Here is a 22,647-nt window from a genome sequence, read left to right as displayed (position 1 = left end):
ACCTAGATCAATAACAATTTTTTTTCCGGGGCTGAGCACTGAACCCGGGGCCTTGCACTTGCTAGGCAAGCGCTCTACCACTGAGCTAAATCCCCAACCCCTCAATAACAAATTTAATTAAAAATTAAATATCTTAGGGACTGGAGAGATGCCACAGTAATTAAGAGAGCTTAATGCTCTTCCAGAGAATCCAAGTTCAGTCCCCATCACTCACATTGGACAACTCATAACTGCCAGTAATTCCAGCTCCAGAGGGTCTGATACCCTCTTCTGACCTCCTCAGGCATGCACGTGTGTGGCACACACAAACACACACACACACAATAACTCTGTCAGCCCTAAATACATGTATGTATGAACAAAGGGACCAAGTAGTGTGTGTGTGTAAACATGTAACACGCGCACACATGTAACATATACATGTAACAATAATAAGAGGTTATGAATTTGAGGAGAGGTGCAGAGGAGTTTGAAAAGGAAAGCGAGGGGTAGAAATGTTGCAAATGTTTCATATCATGTATGAAATTCTCAAAAACACAAAATATTCAAATGAAATAAAAATATTATTTTTGGAAAGACTTTTGAACCGCCCATTTGAAATAAAGCTACAAAACTGAATACCAGCTACATCTCTTTCTTTGGTGAATAGAAAGAGTCCTTGGTTGTAACCTGTGAGAGGCTACCATCTTTGGCCTTCACCACCAGGGTCTTGATACAGCTTCAGCTGTATGGGGTAGTGGGTCATTCTAAAATCCCCCTAGCTCAGCCTGGAGGCCCCTCCATGTTGAAACAAAGCCACAAAGCAGGGAAGGGACAGCAGGGAACACCCACTGCTGAGGCCTTCTTTGTCCTGGGACTGTCATGAACACTGAGGGCCGATAGCAGTATTTCAAGACTCTATATACGACACAAGTACAGCTACCCATTATATCAGAACCAAAGTGTGCTGAGAAAATGTCAAACAGGTGTGGGTGTGTGTGTGTGTGTGTCACAAAACCAGCCCTGTTGAGAACCAGTATTCTGCATACATAGGTAAAGCAAGAGCAGTCATTAGTGGGAGAGGTGTTTGCTAGCTGGTGCTTTGTTGCTGTGGAATGATAGATTTCAGGCTGTAGAAGTAAAAGAGGAAGCTAGTTGTGCTTAGAGAATATAAATGTGGCACCCTTCCTATTTCCAGTTGGAGGAATGTCACTCCTGCAGTTACTGGTCCATAGTTAGCCATGAGAAGCCTAGATGTACTAAAATATGTCTCCCAAATTCCTATCAGTGGCCCTCTTTACTCTGGAAGGCAGACCAGGCCAGGGGCCAGGAAGAGGGCTCAATCAGCAAAGTGCTTGCTGTACAAGGGAAGACCTGAATCCGAATCCCCAGCACCCGTATAAGATGCCAAGCATGGTGGGATGTAGTTCCAGTGCCGAAGAGGCAGAGACAGTGAAATCCCTGGGGTTCGAGGGGCCGCTGGTGAAGTGGAATCCTCCCTTGAGCCCCAGATTCAGTGAGATCTTGTTTCAGAACAAAATAAGATAGTTTGAGGAAGGCACCTGGCATGTATGTGTACATGTACACATATGTATACATATGCACATGTACACGTACACACACGAGAAAAAGGTGTTCTGCAAGGCACCCAAGTACAGTCTCAATTCAGCTTTTCTTCCCTACAGCTTCTCGCCCTACCTAATGCCTATAGTTACTATACAGAAGTCCCTTGAATTGTATAGACTTGAGGTCCCACTCACTTTGGCATGAGATATTTTCAAGTCTTATACAGTAAAGTTTATAACATCAATAAAAGCTACCTAAGTAAATAAACAATACATCAACTGGTGATGGGAAACGCCCACAGCTTTTGTTTTCTCCTGTATCATCTGCAGTCAACTGGTTAAAACAGAAAGGCAAAGTAACAATACTAAAGAATATGAATGCAAAAAGAATTCTGGTTCTGTTCTAGGCATTTTCAGGCAGCTAAATGAGAGGGGGCTGAGACCTGACGGCCTCTCCTCTCCCTGCCAGGTCGAAGCTGAGTCCTATCCTGAGGGAGAGGCAAAAGAGGTAAACAGAGCCTGGAGCTTTGCAGAGTTGAAGATAATGCCAGAAATTCTCTAAGCAGGGACACTCCTTTCTCTCCTTTCACCTGCAGCTATGCCCGTGTCATCATTTGGAATAGACCAGAGCTGTGGGAACACTGACTGTGTTCCCTAAGAACAAATGTCAGCATGGAGGGGCAGAGAACAGTCCATATAATATATGTGTTACATGTGTATATATGTAAATGCGTATATATCATGTTATATACATAATTTTATGTATATGTACATATGTATGTATATATATATATGTGTATGTGTATTATGTATATGTATAATCCTTCTCGTTAGAGCCACCTGCTAAGATTAGACTATGTACCCACCACATTCCTGCCCCTTACTGTTTTCCAGAAGCAGCCCAGTCAGGAAGCTGAGTAGAAATTCCATGACAGAGTCTAGTCATTTTTGAATAGTCTTTAGGAGACAAAGTTCAGGTCAAATAAAACTGGTTTCTACTTGCCCAACAGAGAAACACACACACACACACACACACACACACACACACACACACACACATGGGGCAAAGGGACTGGTGAAGCTGCTGCCAGAAACAAACAGAAACTCTTCTAGGGCAACAACAAACAGTTAACACAGCCTGTCAACACCAATTAGCCTGACCAAGAGATGCCTGGTAAGACACAAGCTCAGATCCAGCTAGGCCCTGGCAGACAGAGCTTCTATCCCTTCCTTCTCAAGGAGACTGCCCTACATGGGGCTCACTTCTCCAACCCTCAAGTTGATCAGGACTATTATTTCCCTGAGCCCCAAGCCCTTTAAAATATTAACATTCAAACTGATTGTCAGTTCCACCCTTTATTTTCTCTAATACTGCTGGGTAGTGTTGACTGGTTCCTGTGGGATGAGCATGCAAACGTTTCTTTGAATATTCCCATTTCTGTTTCATCTCCTGATAAAGTAACCATGTTCTAGGGACACCACCACCCACCCCACCCACCCCACCCACCCCACCCACCCCACCCCCCCAAAAGACCATGCTCCCCAAGCATCGTCAGCTGTGTGTAATGGAGAAGTAAGTCTAACTGTCATCTGTCACCATCCATGCAAACAAGTCCAACCCCTCAATGGAATCTGCTCTCATGATAAACTACATGATATATCTAGAAACTGCCTCTCCATCTATCACTTAAAAATAGTTCTTTTCAAAAACAAAGAAAAGAAAAAAAAATGGTTCTTTTCAAAGTTATACCCCAAGAGGCTTTTTTTTAAAATAAAGTCACCATACAACAGTGATTTTTCTTCAATGTTTTATTTATATAGAAATACTTAAAAAATGAAGTAGCACCATTACTTAAGTTTACCTTTATTATGTAGAACTTTAAATGTCAGAAAAATAAAACTCTTGATACAATTTCAAATCTTGTCTCAGCAAATATAATATTAGTATTTGACCATGAGGTTAAAGGCCCTTTATCATAAAATAAAATATACTTTGTTTTTTTTTAAACTTTGCTCAGTAAAGTACATTTAAGCTCAAGTAACGTCACCTACATATACATAAACGAGTGGTAAACAAATGTATTAAAATAGAAACACTAAAACTATAGCGGTGCAACAGAATTTCTGTAATTTGCACTGAATTCTATTTATACAAATGTTAGAAAGCATCAACTGTTCCTTTTGACATGTTTATACATTTCCATTTTTTGTAATAATATAGAATAAAATATGCTTTATATCACTGAATAGAAAATATGCTGGGTGAAGCAGATCTAGAAGATTTGTCTGAACCTATAAAATCTCCATCCCAACAGAATACTGCTCAAAACGTTATACATTGTATGGTTTGTAATCCGTCACAATCGTGTGATTATTAAAATAAGACAGTGTTCTTTGCCATAAGGCCATACTAAAAATAAAAAGATTTAACCCAGCTACAAAAAAGTTCACTGAACTTAAATTAAAATACTTGTAAACATCTTTGCAATATGAAATATAATTTTTCAAGTCAAAAAAAGAATAAAATACTTCAATCTGTATTAATGCAATTTCTCTTTAAAACTTTTAAAGGTTTTTTTTTAATATATAAGAGATATGTTACAGTTTTAACTTTAATAAAGCTGCAGGGTCCTGGCTGTACAGAACTCCTGGCCCTTCCATGAACATTCAAAAAGGATCCACTTGTGTTCTAGAACGAGCGCTGTAGGAACCCACCCACAAAGGGAAACACACAAAACAGTCCACACATCCCATAGCACAATTATTAATCATCTTCATAATTACTGTTCATTTTTCTACTTCAAGAAAATGGAAAACTTGTGGGGTTTTCTTTTGGAAGCTTCCTATTAAGTACAGTGTAAAAACTATCGTTACTAGAATGTCGCCGTTCCTATTATTTATAGAGCATGCAATTCAGGTGGTTCGGAGGCTACAGTACTCCTGATGCAGAGATCCTGGCAAGTTCCTTTGTTTAAAAATGACATTTTAAAAATGAGCGGATACTACAGCTTTCCAAGCTCCTCTGGGATCTCTGAGAGTGATGAGGGTGGGGTGGAAAGAGGTGGGCACCAGAGGCGTCTGGGCAGGTAGGCCCTAGGGAATGAGGGTCCAGGGAGAGGACCCTCCTTCCCTGCAGTGCGTGCCCGCACTGCCTTCAGGAAAAAATGCGGATGGCCTGAGTGACCGCCGTGTGGCAGACGGGACACTCGGGCTCGCTCTTCTCACAAATGCGGTTGGCACACTCCATGCAGAAGAGGTTGTGACCACAGGGCACCAGCGCGGCGATCACTTCACTCTCGAAGCACACAGAGCAGTCGCGGCTGCCTTTGCGCCTCAGCCCGGAGGAAGAGGAGGAAGAGCTGGAGGAGGAGCTAGAGGACGAGGAGGAGCCCGAAGTGTCCGAGGAGGGCAGGCCAGGGAGCTGCGTCCCTAGCCCATTAGCATAGGCAGCGTAGGCCAGGCCTCCACCTCCCGGGTCGCTGCGCACGCGGCGAGCAAGGTGGTGCTCTCCCGCCCCCGTGGCCATGTGCAAGGGCGGAGACAGGCGCGGGCAGCTGGTGCCCGGGTGCAGTCGGCGGTGCACCAGCAGCCCCAGATTGGCATTGGAGGGTGTGCTGCTGGCACCACCCCCGGGAAAGACCACAGAGGACGACGAGGCAGATGAGGATGCTGAAGAAGAGCAGGAAGAGGATACTGGTGCTGCAGATCCACCTCCTGGAGAGCGCTCGAACTGGGCCCAGAGAAGGGGTGTCCCAGGTGGTGGGGCAGGAGCTGGGTCGAAAGTAGGCTGCAGCTCAGGACCCCCATCCGGGGAAGGTACTGAGGCTTCCCCCGCTGTGTAGGTGTAACCATTGCCGTTATTGTTGTTGTTCCCATTGTGAGCAAAGCTAAGTGCAGGGCTGGGAGGGCTATAGTCCGCCAGGCGTGAAGTAGCAGCTGCGCTGCTGCTGGTCCCACCACCGAAGTAAGAGTCTGTGGATGCGCTGCCAAGCGAGCTGGAGCTGTCGTTGCGATAGCTGGAGAAGGGCTTGCGGCCAGGTGTAGGAGTGATGCTTGGGGTGGGCTTGCTCCAGAGGCTGCCCGGCCCGGACCCGCCGGACCCATGATGCAGATCAAAGCCCACGTCTGTGCCATTGGCATGGAAGTCGTTCTCGTCTGTCAGCTCGATGATGCCACCGGTGCGCAGCGCGATGTGAGCTTCGATCTCCTCTCTAGCGCGATCCACGTTCTCTGGCATGCCGGTAACCTCGAAAACTGGCTCCTTGTCTCGGCTGGGTGTCACAATATATGTATGTGTCTGCTGTTGAATGCGCTTGATCGTGGCGCCCTTTGGACCCACCACGAGCCCTACCACGCGGTATGGCACCCTCACTTGGATAGTGGTCTGTCCCGGCAGGTTGGGCGGTCCGGGCACAGCGCCGTTGAGAGCCGTGTTCTTGTTACGAGAGGCTCGGATCATGGAGAAGTGCTCTGCGGCAGAGATGATCTCCCTCCGAGCCATAGCCACATCCTCCTTTCTGCCCGTCACAACAAAGACAGGCTCCTCCCCGCGAACTGGGGTCTTGATGTAAGTGTTGGTCTTCGCCCTCAAAGCTTTGATTTTACAACCTGGGAGCCAGGGTTCAAGGGAGGGAGTAGGAGAAATAGAGAAAGAGACACGCCCATTATCCCAGGATAACCGCGGAGACCCGGGACAGCCCGCGCCCAAGGCAGCTGGACAGCAGAACACGCGACCAGAGAAAGGGGGCGTCTCCCTCGCTGACCCCGAACCGCGCTAGGAGCTAGACCGCCCGTTCTATCCTCAAAACGCTCGAGGAATAAATTAGTCCATTGGCTGCCTGGCCCTCCCCCGGTGACTGCAGTCGTCCCAAGCAAAGCGCAGAACCCCAGAAAAGTCATCTAGGGGGATGCTGCTGGTATCCAACTGAGCACACTGATTGCCTTGAAGACCAGGGGCTCCCGAGAAGCCGCGATTCCAAGACTCTGGAGGACTAAGGGTGGGGTTAAGAGAATGGCAGTCCTGGGACCCATTGTTCCTTCCCTGGACTCTATTCCATTACACTTTGCAGAAATCCCGAATCCTCGTCCCTTCGGACGCCCTCCCCCATACTGCCTCCTCCCAAAGGTCCCCTCCCCCAGTATATTATATTTAAAACATCTTTCCTAGAGTGGACTAAGTCTGGAGCACTAGAGGAAAAGGCAGTGATTTTAGCAGGAGAAAGTGCATCCCGCCGCGGCACTGGCGCCGCTGTGGAAGACAGCCTGCCTGCACTTTCTTTGTCTAGTGCGCCGGCCCATCGCGCGGCTCTTCCTCCCTCCCCAAGGCTCCCCCGCGCCACAGCTCCCGTTCTTGCACCCGCCCTCACAGTGAGGCGGTGGCCAGAGATCCTACACACCCCTCCTGTCCCCATCCCTGCCGGACCCACCTTGCCGCCCTACGATCTCCGCGACGTGTTCGGAACTGGGTACCGGCACGCACTCGGTCATGTTCACGCTCTTCTTGCGCGGTTCGCTGTCGTACAAAGAGGCGCCCTCATCACTGTCCAGCCCCAACAGGGAAAGCTGATCGAGCGCAAGCTGCAGGGCTCTTTGGTCATCCAGAGTCTCTCCCCCGCCGCTGCCACCGCCACCTCCCCCGCCGCCGCCTCCCCCGCCGCCGCCGCCGCTGCCGTTGCGCTCCAGGTCTGCAAACAGCGAGCTGGGCATCGCTCCGCCGTGCGCGCCGCGCCCCAGCCGGCTCTCTGCTCGGCAGCTAGAAGGTGCAGCCACAAAGGCAGCCGGGAAGCGGGTAGTCAGGGGCGGGGAGGCCGGTCGGCTGCGGAGGGCTCCGTGGTTCGTTTTTCGGCGCCTGGAGGAATGGGTCTCTGCGTGCAGTCCGCACCGGGCAGTGGCTGCAAGAGCCCCCGCCTGGGTCCCCACCCCAGATCTGCTGGCGGTTGGGGTGGGGGCAGAGCTCGAGCGGCGGCCGCGCGTGCCCCCCGAGTGCCCGGCTGGCTGGCCACAATGCCGAGCGCAAAGCGAACAGGCGAGCGACAGCAGCGTTTCTTTAAGGAGCCCCTCCCCGGCTCCTCCACTCCCTCCCTCCCTCCCTCCCGCCCGCCCTCACTCAGCGCTTTTTCCTCCTCTCCTACCCGCCTCTTGACTGAGCCTCTGCAGCCAGACGGCTCCGGAGGGGGACGAGGGAGGCGCAACGTCACCGGCGGGAGCTGACACTACAATGCTACTGACACTATCGCTGGGGGAGGCGATTGGCGCGCGCCAGGCCGGGGGCGGGCGGAGGCCGGGGCTGAGCGAGCGGAGCCAGCGCCACCCCCATCGAGCTCGCCGCAGCCCGCCCCGGCCTCCTCCCGGCCGCGCCCCTCCCCCGCCGCCGCCGCGAACGCCTCTTTGTTGTCTAATGCGGGACCGGCTGGCTCGGGACATTTATATGTACCTATCAGCCGAGGACAACCACTGTCCTCAAGTCTCTTTCCTCTCCAGGTTGAGAAGAAAAGGCGCCCAACTGTGATGCCAGCCGCCAGGCTCCAAAGAGCGGTCCTTCTAAAGTCCCGTTACTGCCCCCAAATAAAGCATCCCTGGAGCCGACGCGACCACTAGGTGGACGGTATACTGTACAAGGTATCTGTACAACAGGGCGGCTCAACCCTGGAACGCGGAACCAAAGGCTCGAGATCCTGGGCCCCATTGGTATTGTGACTGCTGGGCGCGAGCTGCCCACCTGCGCGGGAGCGCACGCCACACAAAAGACACGCCCGCCCACACTGCCACTCGCGCGCGCGCTCACATTTCTGTCCCCTTGGGTAGCACTTTGCCCAAGTGGCCCTGAAAGAACGAATGCCAAAACCAGAAACCGGTTGCAGCAAGGGCCCGACCCGCACCCCTGCAGGTGACCTCTAGGGTCCCGCACATGCCTGGCGCGCGGACTGAGACCCCGCGGGCTCCCACACGCGCACGAGCGCCGCGCGCCCACTGCCGGGACGCCAGCCCTACACTGCCCGGGAACAGTGCGGGCGTGCGCGCCAGCCGCTCCCGGGCCCGCCCCTCCCCGCGGTCAGGCATGCGCAATGCCTGAGAGGAGCCCAGAGCGCGCCGGCCCCGCCCTCCGCCCAGCCCCGCCCCGCCGGGAGGTGTGTGGTCCGGCCTGGCGCTCTTTGTGCGCTTCTCCGGTTGGGGGAGGCGGCGGAGGAAGGGTGCGACCGGACTAGCGGGCGGCCAAGGCGAACTGCGCCCCCTCCCGGCTTCTCCACCGACAGCCTCCGAGCGCAAGCGAAAAGAAAGGAGGTTTTGAGGGGCGGGCCGGGGCGGGGTTCGGGCCTCCGCGCATCTCCCTCCTGCGAGAGGAGGACGCCCCTTCCCTGCTCAATGCGCATCCGCTTCTCCGTCCTTTGTTCCCGGAGCCCGCCTGTTTATCCGCGCCCCTGCGCCCTGCCTCTGGCTGTTAGGCTAGTAGTCCAGGCTTTCCCTAATCCTGTTAAGGTCTGCCGGGAAAGACGTCTCCTGGTGATCCCGAGGCGACTTGTGTACACCGCAGACTGGAGAGCCCCTTCCCCGCTGGGGGCGACCCTGGGGACCTAGGGCAGATCTGAGGGACCCAGAAAAGAGGAATTACGCCGCACCTCGGCTTTTATCCACAATACCTCCCCTGCCCAATGCCTGGGTGATTAAAAGTGACAATGGTTGGCAGCGCACTTGGGAGCGGACTGTTCTGCCAGCGCCTGCACTTCCAAGCCTGCAAAGGTGATCCCAAGCTCCAAACTCACCTGGAGCTGTCTCGGGGCAGAGGTGCTGATTATTTCCCTAGGGAAATGAGGCTGAGGTGCCGCTTTACTGTGGCTATTTCCTCAGGATGTTTACGTCAGCTTCCCCAAGCTGGCTGTGTTTTTCTTCAAAGAAGCAGTTCTATAAGGGGCGGGGTGGACGGGGTGCGGGGGTGGGGGTAAGAAAATGGTGGTGCAGAGAGAGTTCGCTGACCAGTAGAGAACTCCAGCTTATGAACTCGGAGTCAAATTGGTTTGGGAATGAGGAAGGAGTGCACTTGAGGACCCTAAACTAGGTACTGGAGCAAAAGCGCCCTGCCTAGAGTGATGAACGAGCATGCATGAGGGCAAGAAGCAAAAGAGATCCTGGCCGCGAGGCCTCTGCTTGTCATCTGAGAGGGTGAGGCGGGCAGGGATTTCAACCAATTCCAGGCCAGCCTGAGCTATATAGTGAGTTTTGGGCCAGTCTGGGTTACAATGTGATATCCTGATTTTAAACGTCAACAAAAGAGGCAGTTCTGAAAAGCCCATTTTCACCTTGCAAACACTACATGTTAGCTTCCTTTTGGGGTCCACTGCTGTTCCTTTAAAACGAACACGAAACTGATTGTGTACGTGTAAGTGGGATGGAGGGTCCCTCAGGAAACTTGCTGCAGGGAGCTTGCCCATAGATTTTTGCAAGCCTGCCATAACTCTATTCCCCCTGGAACCTGCTCATAATAAGATTTCAGATGAGTTGCTCCTGAAAATTTGGAGGATTTGGCTCTTCACAGAAGTCCCTGGGGACCCTGTCTCATTAGCAGGAAGGTGAATGCAATGCTTCACCAAGGTGACATGTTTAATGTCACTCTTCCCTGCTGGATGAAAGCAGGAACGGCACCCGCTTATAACTATGAAAGGTGGATGAAATCACACATTTTGCCCCCCGTGAAAGAAAGGTGGAAACTCTGACCTTAGCAATTCATGACCAGCTAGACAGGTCCAGGTAGGCCCATACTAGGAGCCTGTTTGGTGAAAGCTGTGAAGGCCGGTGTTCTGAAGACCCTGCATTGAAGACATCCCTGAGAGCGTTGCACAGTGACTGATATGCTAGAATTATGTCTGACAATGCCAGTCTCCATTTCCAGCTGGACTTTTGTGTCTGTGCCGACTATGAAAAGGCCAGTACCCATCTTCCGGTGGGCTGTCTTAACCAGAGACCAGGACAAAGGGAACTCATGTATGTGTGGATGACAAGCTGCTGGCTGGTGCCTTCCTACCAGCCGCCACCCTTCTCTGCTTGCATATAATGCAGCATCTGAAATGCTTTCAGACCCTTGAATATATTTCTAGAAATAATTTAGAAAATTTCATTTTCAATTAATGTCTTATAAGACGCCATACAACTTGCAAGGCCTGCTTCTGGTTTTAAATGCATACCCTAATCCCATCGTTTCTGTTTGCTTGTTTTGTTTAGATTGTTCCAGGCTCCTATTGGACCCAAGAGCTTAACTATTTTCCTGATACAGGACCCATACCCCCAAGGGCTTTTTCATGCAGCCATATTATGTTTATTATTATAAGAGAAGAGTGTGCAGAGAATGGGCCGGCAAGGAGCATTTCAGCTGCTATAAATTATGAAAGGTTCAAGTTATCTCCTGAAAGCAAACAGTAACACAGCCTGTTTTCCTTTCCAGAGGTCTGCAGAGCTGTTTTGCACACATCTTGTAGACTGAATACATGGCAGGAGGAATTCAAATCTCCACGTGAAAGAAAGCAAGCTCACTTAAATCAGTGTGCCTGAGCTCGAGTAAAGCATTGGTACAAAAATGATTGAGATGGTGAGGGAAAGGACTCTTCCCCGAGCCATTGTTCATGTGGAAACCAGTTACACAGAGGGGCTAAATGTGCAAAGGGTAGTCCTCCCGGCATCCTGGCAGGACCTCGCAGAGGAGGTAAGTGTGCTGTGCTTCAGTGAAGGAGGTGCAAGAATTTATACAGATCAGAGCTTTACAGCATGTAGCATCTACTTAGGAACTCAATACCTGCTTATTAGATGAATGAGGGAGCCAGGCAGAATAGCCCTGAAGGCATAATTTCCTTAAGTACACACATGAATAATTCAGTCTCTAGGAAACAGTTCAAATGACTCCAGCCACAACAACATGACTTTGAGCAATGTTGGTAATCACAGATAATATTTATTACACACGTATGATGCGCCAGGCAGTTTATAAATGCTTTCCAATATAATGTAAGGTTTGATTTTCATAATTGCCTTGAGTCAAAGATTGTCCTTGTACCCACTTTACAGATGAAAAGTAGCTAAGTCCCTGATCCCAACAGAGGCAGATTTACCTCCAAGTCTAGGAATCTTTAATTCAGGGGCTCTCACCTAACACAGTACCCCCAAGACACTGGGAAAAGTCCTAACAATCTCCTCATCAGGTCATTCAGTAATGTTTTCAACAATGGAGTTTTTATTCATTTTTTTTTTAAGGAGAACGCCTAAGATGAAGTAAGCTTGAGGACAACAAATCTTAGAAAAACTATTGTCCCCAAGCTAATAGGTGGCATCAGAGATGGTGATCTTAACCAAGCCCAAGTTCCTTCCTGTCTCTGAGCCACGAGTCTTCAGCTGAAAGTTGGAAATATTTATAGCGCTATATCCTACACAGGGTTATAATGATCCCACATGGGAAGGGATATGAAAGTTCTTTGTTAGTTTTCCATTGTCTCTGTATTCTTAACATGTCAGTGACACGGTTCATGCAATCTGCATCTATTTGGTAAAATATTTGAATAATGTAGGAAACCCTCTCCTTATGTTGGCTGCACTATTATAATAGACATGTGTTGTGCAAACTAATGCCTTCAACTGTGTTTCAGAGCACTTAGCATTAAAAACAGTGAAAAAATAGTAAAAGTGCATCAAAATTTGAATGGCTGTTTTTTTAAAGAAAGCAACTTTTCTTTCATTTTCTGTATGCCTTAAGAACGGCATGTACATTTTTAGTCAATTAATTTCCTAGGGTCTGGAGAGAAGGCTCAGTGGGAAAGGTGCTGTCGGTTGAGCTATGAGGACCAAGGAGTTCAGATCCTTAGTACCCATACAACAAACCTGGCTTAGTAGCACATTGCTAAAAGCAATGGAGGGCAGAGACAGGCCAGCCCATCAGACTGTCATCAGTGGCAAGCTCAGGTTCCACAAGAGACCCTATTTCAAAAGATAAAAATACAAAGTGGAGAGCGACTGAGGAAGACACTTCATGTTGGCCTCTGGCTTCCACAGGCTTCCATAGACAAGTGCCGACCACACGCATGCACACGCGTGTCCATGCAATAAATACCCAGGGTGTAAGATGTACTTAGTTTTAACTTTTAAATAGTGCTAAGGAGCAAAACGAACAAACTACTGCCTGTCCTTACCACAGAGGGTTGCTCTCCAAAAGCTGACCCAAGGGTCCCCTGACCAAGGACAACATCCATACAGCTCATTGAACATAGAGAGGTCAAGATGGTGTGCCTACCTGGGGCCTTTACCCCTAGTTCTATTATAATGTGGGAAGGTATTCTGCAAGCTACTGAAAGAGAAACCTGGGCACCAACCTTTGGCCTACAATTCAGAACTTGTGGGAGTGGCCAACCAATGTCTGATTTAAGTTAAGGTCCACTCCACGAGAGTGAGCCTATGCCCAAAGCTGCCTGGAGTGGCCAGTAACCAGTAGAGAATGAATAGCCTAGAGCCCTAGGGTAGAACCAAGCATGACTGGCAAAACAACAAAAATCAATGAAATGATTTCTAATGATCTGCTGTATTCATACATCATGCTTTGTCTAGTCATTATCAGAGAGGCTCCCACCAGCCGCATATGGGAGCATATGCAGAGACCTATACCCAGGGGAGAGAGAGAGAGAGGGAGAGGGAGAGGGAGAGGGAGAGGGAGGAGAGAGGGAGAAGAGGAGAGAGAGAGAAACTAAATTAGAGGTCTTTATCAGGTCCTTCCCTCTTAGAGTTTGGGGAAATCAGTGGAAGAGAGAGGAAAGAATATAGGAGTCAGTCAGCCAGCGGGGATGAAGGACACCAGGAGAGCCCACTGAGTCAACTGGGCAGGGAGCATATATGCTCAGAGAGACTGAAGCAGGAAGCAAGCACAGGACCTGCATGGGCCTGTCCCTGCTCCTCTATCCATATGTGACAGCCGGTAGCTTGGCATTTTCATGGGACTCCTAACAGGTAGCGGGTGTGTCTCTTGACTCTTTTGCCTGCTCCTGGGACTCTTTTCCAGGGCTGGGTTGCCCTGTCCAGGTTCAAAGTGAAGGTTTTGGCTTTGTCATCGTAGTTTGTTGTGCCATGTTTGGTTGTTGTCTCTTGGAGGCATGCTACTTTCTGACAGGAGATGAAAGGGGGAGGGGAAGTAGATACAAGGGAGAGGGGAGATGAAGGGAGTTGGAAGGAGTGGAAGTAGGTTGGGATGTATTGAATAAGAGAAGAATGTCTTTTCAATTTTAAAACAAAGGAACTATCTAAAGCCCACCCAGACACATGTTTATATCTCTTTAAGCTATTGGAATAATGAGAGTAGAAAGGGCAAAACTTCAGAACATTATGAAATCAGCCAGTAATAAAGCAGCTCAACTTCTAAAGCTTAATATCCCTTAGTTGGTAGACAGTGGCAGCATTCTACAGTACCAGAAAGGAAGAAGAAAGAAAATCTGTCAAAGAGACCAGAATTCCAGGGATGAGAGTTCAGTCCTCAGCAAAACCCTAAGACTTTCTTCTTTCTAATCATGGGTAAGACAGGACTGCAGAATCCCAGCATTTGCAACAGTTAAATGTTGCCTTATACAAAGTCTAGTGTTGGAGCCCTACCTTCATCAGCCCACATAGGAGGCCAGACTTGGGATATCTAGAGTCCTCACTTGACAGTCAGCATACCTGTATACCAAGGGCCAATGTAGGGCACTGTCAACTTAAGCCAAAGGCTTGTAAATTGTAGGCCCAGAGGATGAAGCCAGGCCGGAGGCTTTCAGTGAGACTCTCTGGCTTCGTCTTGTAAGGAAATCTAGTGTAGTGAGCATCTTCCCCTGCCCCATACTTTGGCCCTAAGTTATCTTTGCAGTTAATGCTGAAGGAATCCAACCAATGTGGTTGTTGTGCCTGAATCTAGGGAGTGGAAAATAAGGAAAGGATGGGTTTTGTAGGATGTGTAAAAGCAGCACCTGAGGCATTGTCCCATCTGCCTCCCATCTGTGGCATGTGATTGCCTCTGGATGAGGAAAATGTCCCCAGAGACTGTGTACCCTGCTTGCAGACTCAGTGGTAGCACAAACATCATCATGGTGGCACTAGCTGTTCTCGCCATGGAGGTCAAAAAAAAAAAATAGAATAAGTAATTTATATCAGCATTTGCTGCCAAGTAAACACTTTCTTATATAACTCTTGTGGTATCCATAAGAGATAATTATTTTTTTATTCTACAAACTAACTTTCCCAAGTCCACATTTCTATGAAGAGTTAGGAGCTAGAACTTCAGCATCTAGACTCCAGCTGGCCTTCTGAAATTAGCTACATCCAGGAAAATACAGTGTGAATTGTGAGGACAGAAAACCACAGTAGTGGAGATGATGAAATAGCAATCACTCTGCAGTCAGGCAGATGATGAGGTGCCTCGGAGTTGTGTCGGTGAGATGTCAAGTGGAAAGAGAAGTGAATGAACTGAAGGAGAGAGAGTGCCTTGTGTAAACAAACTGGGGAGGGACAGTGAATAATGGGAGGTGTTGAGAGCTTTGCCATAGCTAAACAACTATTTGAATTAAAAAGAGCTATTCAGGAAGAATGGTTAGGACCCAAACAGGACAGAACAAGGGTAGATAGTCTTGGAAGGCAAACACTGGAATAAGATAACCTCCTTAAGCCAAGAGCTGTCTGCAGGTGGGCGGCCCACCTCACTGCTGGTGTACAGGCATGCCCACACACCCAGACGCATAGGAAAGATTTGTAGGTAATTGTGTACACAGGTGAAGTTCATCCACTTACAAGGGGGGGTGTCTTTCACGAGTTGACTCTCAGCGGCTCATTTAGTTCCTGGGCTTGAGATGTCTCATCTATAAAACAGGAATCATAGTGCTCACTGCACAGATAACTCGCTTGGGCCCTTCTATCAGCAGGATGTAGATACAGCTGCTGGGATGAGGGCTTTCTGCATCACATACACAGAAATGTGAAAGTTCTTTCACCGTCATTTTAGTGCCTTAACTATGTGATGATGGGTCCTTTGTTCTCATAAAGTATTTGTTTGCTTGATACTGGATCTCACTACATAGCCCAGACTGGCACTGATTCTCCAGTCTGCTTTACCCTCTACCACAGGCATGAGAGGCATGTCTCACTGCACCTGCCTTCTCTTAACTTCTTCAAATAGTCTTACAATCTTTAAAACTCTTACAACTCTTTTTGTAACACTCTTACAACCTATAGAGAGGGGCGTTGTCTGTATTAAATGCATATTTACCAGCTGATATGCTAATTAATGTATTGTAGCCATGATATTCCCATAAATAACTCTGAGGTAAAAAATAGTTCTTTCTCTTTCACATAAGTTAAAACAATAAACATTAGGTCAATAGTGTTACTGAAATTTTAGCTTGGGCTAGGTGTAGTGGCACACACCTTTAATCCCAGCACTTGGAAGGCAGAGACAGAAGGATCTTTCTGAGTTCATGGCCAGCATGGTCTACAAAGTGAATTTCAGGACAGCTAGACTAAAGTAAAATGTAAAGTAAAAAGTCCGTGTCTAAAAAACAAAAAGAAAGAAAAGCATAAAATACCAGCAAATGAGTAACTCTGACCATAGGGAAACTCACTTATCCTTGAATGAGATTGTGTCAGGTAGGCTCTAATGTATTTTTGCAAAGTTAAAGAATTGGAGAGATCTAGTAATTAGTTCCTCACACACCTAGAAGCTGTGGCCTTGACCCTTTCTCTTTCTGTGAAGCAGGACCTTGGAGCAATAGGTTTTGCTGATAACAGAAGTGACACTTGTTGATTCAAGTGGTGACATGCATCACTAATAAGAATCCTGCAGAAGAAGAAATGGGGGAACCCTCTGCACTCTGTTATGTTTATTTAAAAATATGCTATATGGCTGCAAAAAAAAAAAAATCAAACAGCACATATTGACTTCAAAAGGGAGTTTGCCTTGAAAGCAGACAGCAGACATAAAACTTTAGAAACAAAGCCTAACTGAAATGAATTTACTATATAACAGAGACAAACTGGCTTGTTAACAAACAGTAGATACGGTGTGTGTGTGTGTGTGTGTGTGTGTGTGTGTGTGTGGTGGGAATTGAATTTAAGGCCTCATGTGTCAGTAAGCACACTATCACTGGGCTATCTCCTCAGCTCTCACAGCATGTATTCAAATAAATTCCAGGAGGCCTAAGAAGTTCATTTTAAAGTAATTCAGTTGTAAAAAGAACTAACAGAAACAAATACCCCTGTTTCTATAATTTTGTCCTAAGAGAGGGACTTTCTAAGCATGAATCTAATGGTGGAAACAATTTAGGGAAATACCTACAAGAAGCAAACTTAGAAACTGTACCATACAGAAAGGTTTCCCAAGTATATCCTACATAACCCCAGGTGTACTGGGGAGTGGGCAAAAGAAGTAGAAAAATAACGTGGTTTTTCTTTTTTCTTTTTTTTTCAAATATAAGAACTTGAACTAAAACATTAAACAAATAATGTTACAGCTGGTTCTCAAATTAGGCAGATAGATAGATAGATGATAGATAGATAGATAGATAGATAGATAGATAGATAGATAGATGATGGATGATAAATAGGTGATAGATGAATGGGGAGAGAGAGGAATGATAGATGGATGGATGAATAGATGGATAGATGGACAGAGGACAGACAGATGGATGGATATATGGATAGATAGATAATAGACAGACAGATAGGTGGATGGACAAATGGGTGAATGGATGGATGGATGGATGGATGGATGGATAGATAGATGATAGGTAGATGAGATAATGAGAATACGCACTGATTTGACACAAAAGCTGTAATCAAGGTGCCACCCCTGGCCCCAGAACTGCCCTGTAATCTCATGTTGTCAACCATTCTAGACTTCAGGCAGGGTCCAGGTGTCCCTCTGAATCTCTCCTTATTCTAAATTGCCAGCCCAGTACCTCCAGGACAGACTCTCTAATTCTAAAGGACCTTAGCCAACCTTTTAGAGTATACCCCAAAAGGCATCAAAATTGTATGTATATGTACTGTTAAGGCAACACTACTACTAAAACAGTTAAGCATGAGTCTCTCCCTGAGATGCCTACACCCACACTTGAGTGTGTCTTATTCTTTCTCTTAACCCCTGTGCTTAAGTCTATGATACAATTTCTTGTTAATAAACTCCAATTCTGCTGCAAACTTGCTCAACCTCAAATTCTTTCCTGCAATGCAATTAGGAATTCTGTCTTCCCCTAAGTTGAGGTCTCTAAAAAGAACTTCATGGGCTGCTGGAGTTTCATGACTGAAGGCCTAAAACCAAAGGACAGCAAGATCCTCTAAAAGCATAGAGCCTGCCTGAGGGCAGGGGGCCTCTCCTACCTAACACAACCTAATTGGCCAGATGATGTAGTCCTGAGATACGTGCTCACAATCACTCCATATTACAAATGAGTAAAGTGTAAGTTGACTTGGGAAGCTCTGGATGCCATAGCTGTTGAGAATCATTCCACAGGTAGCATCTTCCATTGACTCCTTCCTTCCTCCTTCCTCCTTCCTCCTTCCTCCTTCTTCCTCCCTCCTCCCTCCTCCCTCCTCCCTCCTTCTTCCTTCCTCCTTCCTCCCTCCCTTCTTCCTCCCTCCTTCCTTCCTTCCTTCCCTCCTTCCTCCCTCCTTCTTCCTTCCTTCCTCCTTCCTTCCTTTTTAATCCTTTCTTTCCTCTGCACTCTCTTCCCTCTCTCCTTTCCTTTCATACACAGACTTTTAGAAAGTGAGTTTTGTGCTAGACACTCTGGGCAGCACAGTTCACAGCAGTCAAGGCAGAAGGCAGGGAAGAGTTTAGGGACCAGTGAGCAGCCCAGCCTTGCTGTCACACAAATGAACTCACAACTGCACCAGTTACACCCCAGGAATAAGGGCAGGGACAGATATGCCTGTGTTAATCTGTTGGTTGCCTTTGATTTCAGGCTTCCTGCTGTGAAGGGGAGGGGTATAATCCTGCCTTTCTCTTGAAGCCAGGGGCCTTGAAGATTTTCACACACTTGTCTATGGATGCCTTCCAGACAGCCAAAAATGGGGAGTGCTTCCTACAAGCACAGGGGCCCTGTGATTAAATCAATGCTACTACTTTATTACTGCAGTAAAAGCTGAGTAAAACCTTCTGTAACCCAAACTCCTGCAGCGTTACAAAGCCAATTGTCCTGCAAGACCATGGTGCCTGGAGTGTGGATGGAGAAGGTGGAGAATGTGCTGCAGGCAGAGGATAACTGTTTGTGTCCCTCCTGATGGTCCTGCACCGCAGTACTGCATTACAGTAGGAGACATGGGACAGACAGATGTGGTGAATAGTGCTTCCTGTAGCATTGCTTTTGTTTCCAGACTGCATGATCCCAGACCATTTCTAGTGCGCGGTGCTCACTTTAGAACAAGAGAAAAAAATTACCTGGGGTACCTGAGGCTGCAGAAGACCAGGAACAATTGGATTGGTTGCAGCTCCTTGCAGCCATAGCCAATTGAATGAAACATCAGACAGCTACTAATATTAAATTCATGTAGATCTACATAAAGAAAATAGACAGCATTTCATGTTAAAATAGCTTTGCACTTGAGGGGCCAGAACCCTAGAAAGAAAATCCACATATGCTGCTGTTCACGTTGCCAACCTGGATTTTGATTGTGGATTGATCATGTATTTTCACTAATAGCTTTCATTGTTTCTAGTAAGGATTAAGTTCCCAGGAAATGTGCCCCGAGAAAGGAACGATTACATCTTTACAATTATGTAAACATTCCCTGGAGAGTGTCTCTGCTGGCACTAAACATTCCAGAAAAGAAACTCTTAATTTTATAGTTCTGCCTGGTACACACACACACACACACACACACACCACACACACACACACACATACACAGATATCTATACACTTACACACACATACACACACAGATACACACACTTTCACACATTTACTCATACACTCACATAGTCACATATACACACTCAAACACACATACTCACATATTCTCACACACATATACATGCTCACTATGTTGAGGTTTAATCTGTTGCTATGTATCGTAATGCTAAATCTGTACCTGAAGATCTAGTTGCCTGTGAGTGAATTATCACGGTTACCAGCTTGTGTTGTGCAAACCTTGCTCCTTAATTTAAAGCTATTGGTTAATAAAGATACCTACAGCTTATAGCTGGGCAGAAGAGAGGTAGGCAGAGCTTCCATTCCTGGGCTTGGGGACTGAGGAGAGACAGGAAGGAGAGGGAGGAGAGGTGAAGGAAGAGGAGACCATGGTGAGGTGAGTCATGAGAGCATGGCCATGAGGACCAGCCACTTGGAGTAGGAGCAGCCCAGGCAGAACAGGACAAGTGATATATCCGGGTTACTGACAGGGAAGTAGACAACATAGTTCAGAAGACTGATATCAGCCCAGTTCTAGTGCTTTAAGCTTATTATAAAGGGGTTGTGTCTTTTATTTGGGAACTAAATGATCTAAGGTGTGTAGAAACCCCCAGTTAATGTTTCCTATTACACACTAACACAGATACACATACACACACACACACACACACACACACACACACACACACGTGCACGCTTCCTGTTCCTACTTTTTACAGGTTCAGCTCTGGGCCTTGGAGGAACTGGCCTGCCCTGGGCTGAGTGCCCTCCCTTCGCTAGAGGTTCCTGCTGCAGATCAGTTGTTGAGCCGAGGCTCTGCTATGGGCTGTGAAAAGAACTGGCCTCACTCAGGAACATGGTGTCTACTCTACAGCCCCATCGTCCTCAGCCCCACCCTGCCTGCTTAGCTTCCTGGGGTGCAGTTCCTTTAGTCACCCCCACACACTGAATACAGGCTTTTATCTTTCTTTGCAGGATTTGGGGAAGCGTTACACATCAGAATCGGGGAAAAGACTGAGGGAGCATCCAGGACCACCATCTCCAAAGCATTTTTTTTTAATCTTAAAAGCTTGTGATTTCTTTAAAAACTAAGTCAAGTGTCTTCAAGCAAGGCATGAGTACTAACATCTTGGTCAAGGTTAAGGCAGAGTGGGATGGAAATGAAATGCCCTTGAAATGTTCTAGAACTGACCCCAGCTCTCACCCCCTCCCCACTTCCCTTCCCCCTCCCCCACAACCTCCTCTTCTTCCTTTTCATTTACTGGCTATCGTGAATCTTTTGAAGCTCACAGACTCCGTTGCTACACCAGATGCACAGAACCTTCCAGGGGTATCTCCATGTACTCATTTGTAGAATCAGGAAGGTAATGGGTCGCTTCTGAAGGGGGCTTGTTTCAAGTGATTTCATTCTTCTAAAATGTCGGTAGGCTCCAAGCTCCCCCAGAAAGGACTTGAACACCAGTTATGAGGACCTCAACTTGCACCAGTATATCACGCTACTCACAAGTGAAACTCTATCTTAAATGACATCACACTGCTCACACATGGGACTCCATCCTAAGTGTCCTTGTTTTAAATTATTTTCACTTGATAGTTTTTATGGGGTTAAGACTGGTGGAAATGATGCTTGCCCTGACATATATCTTCCTCTGTGCTACACGTATGCACACACACTTCCTTCATCTCTCACCAGGATCTTAGGGCTCTGTCCACACTCCTTCTCTCCTTTTCCTTAACCTGATCCAGACTCACCCACTTCCTTCCCCTGCCAATTGAGAAACCTCCACTTCTCTTTCTCTGTGTTATTTTGGGAGCTCTTTAACCTTTGTGTCTTGGTTTCCACTTTTGTGAAATGTGAGGCTCTTTTATACCGCACTCAATGGAGCTGGCCTTGGAACACAATAGTAAGTTACATATAAATTCTCTACATGGGCCTGTTGGAGATGTGAGCAAATGCCCAGGTAGAGCACAACCAACAATAGGCTAAAGAAACCCTGTCACCAAGTTTAACCTGGTGAACCAATGATTTTATTGGGGTTACTTATAAGAACACAGGTGACTCAGGCAGCTATGTCACTGAAAAGCCACCCCAGCATGGCTGACCTCATAAAAGCAATATCTCTAAAACTCTCTGCACAGCTTGCAGGCAATTCCATAAGAGAGTCTCCTCTCTCCAGTAACTGTGACTGCTTGTGCAACCTTTGGGATGGGCTTCATGGGGGCTGGGTCTCATGAGTCTTGTAATGTTCTTAAGAACTCTCATAACTTTGTCGTGAGTTTAGCATCTCTAAGGAGTGTAGCCACTAGGAAGAAACAGCTACCCAAGATCCTGGTATAAAGGAAGTAATCTCACAGAGATGTTCTGAAGATGTTTGTGGGGGAATTGTATGCAGAAAGACAGTCCAGGGGTTAGTGGCTAACACTTTCATGCTGAGCTCATGCATGGGGGTGAGAGGGTGAGAAGCTGACTGTGCACAGCCTTGTCATAGTGAATGGGACCAGCAGATGCGAGGCCACAGATAGCCTTAACTGTTCCTTTCACAGAGAATGAGTCTGCAGTCACACAGATGCTACTGTGCCCTCAGGCCTGTGACCCAGCAGAAGCATGCTCCAGTTGTAGGCCTCACTGTTCTTGAGGGAGCTACATCTGTGGCTGGAATCCAGCCACCATCTGTGTCTCTGGCCCAGAATGTGATGGGGACTTCTGGAAGCACAGACATGCCTGTGCGCCTAGCATCACATCTGCAGGAAAATGCTCTGCCTCTGGTAGAACTGGGCCAGCTGAACTGTGGGCACATTCAAGACTCATGAATAGGTCCAGAACAGAGGCTGGGTTGGTCCAACTGCAGGCTCGTACAGTCTTCAGGCTCCACAGCCTCCAGGCCGTTATACCTCTGCTCGTCGATGATTTTGTTCACCCTGAAGTTTTAGGGGTTTGGGGTTGGTTTTGTTTGTTTGTTTTGTTTCGTTTGTTCTGTTGTTTTGCTCTTTTAACATTCAACTGGGACTTAATTCAAACTTACAGAAAATTTGTAAAACTAAAAATATTACAAAGAGCCCTCATCCATTCAGATTCTTACGCTGTTGCTAGAGTTGTTAGTGTCACACATTTCTCCCACTGTCTTTGTCATTGGTGTCTTTCTGCTTCACCTTTCTTTGATGCTCTTCTCCTCATGTATTCTCTCTCTCTCTCTCTCTCTCTCTCTCTCTCT

At 47.4% G+C, this 22,647-nt stretch overlaps 1 protein-coding gene and 1 long non-coding RNA gene across 2 annotated transcripts; one reads left to right on the top strand and one right to left on the bottom strand.

The window, feature by feature from the left end:
- Positions 1 to 3,338: 3,338 nt before the first annotated feature.
- Positions 3,339 to 7,686, bottom strand: Mex3b (mex-3 RNA binding family member B). Its single transcript, XM_021167192.2, has 2 exons — positions 6,971 to 7,686; positions 3,339 to 6,152 (listed from the first exon to the last, which is right to left on the bottom strand). Exons 1-2 carry the CDS (start codon positions 7,248 to 7,250, stop codon positions 4,699 to 4,701), a joined length of 1,734 nt encoding a protein of 577 aa, XP_021022851.1. The 5' UTR covers positions 7,251 to 7,686; the 3' UTR covers positions 3,339 to 4,698.
- Positions 7,687 to 7,826: 140 nt separating this feature from the next.
- On the top strand, positions 7,827 to 20,523 carry LOC110297392. The gene is made up of 3 exons (XR_002378278.1): positions 7,827 to 8,162; positions 10,978 to 11,235; positions 20,411 to 20,523. It is a non-coding gene; the product is annotated as an uncharacterized LOC110297392 (long non-coding RNA).
- The last annotated feature ends 2,124 nt before the right edge of the window (positions 20,524 to 22,647 follow it).

Source organism: Mus caroli, chromosome 7, assembly GCF_900094665.2.
Source record: "Mus caroli chromosome 7, CAROLI_EIJ_v1.1, whole genome shotgun sequence".
NCBI lineage: Eukaryota > Metazoa > Chordata > Mammalia > Rodentia > Muridae > Mus > Mus caroli.
This window is presented reverse-complemented; position numbering and strand designations above follow the sequence as displayed.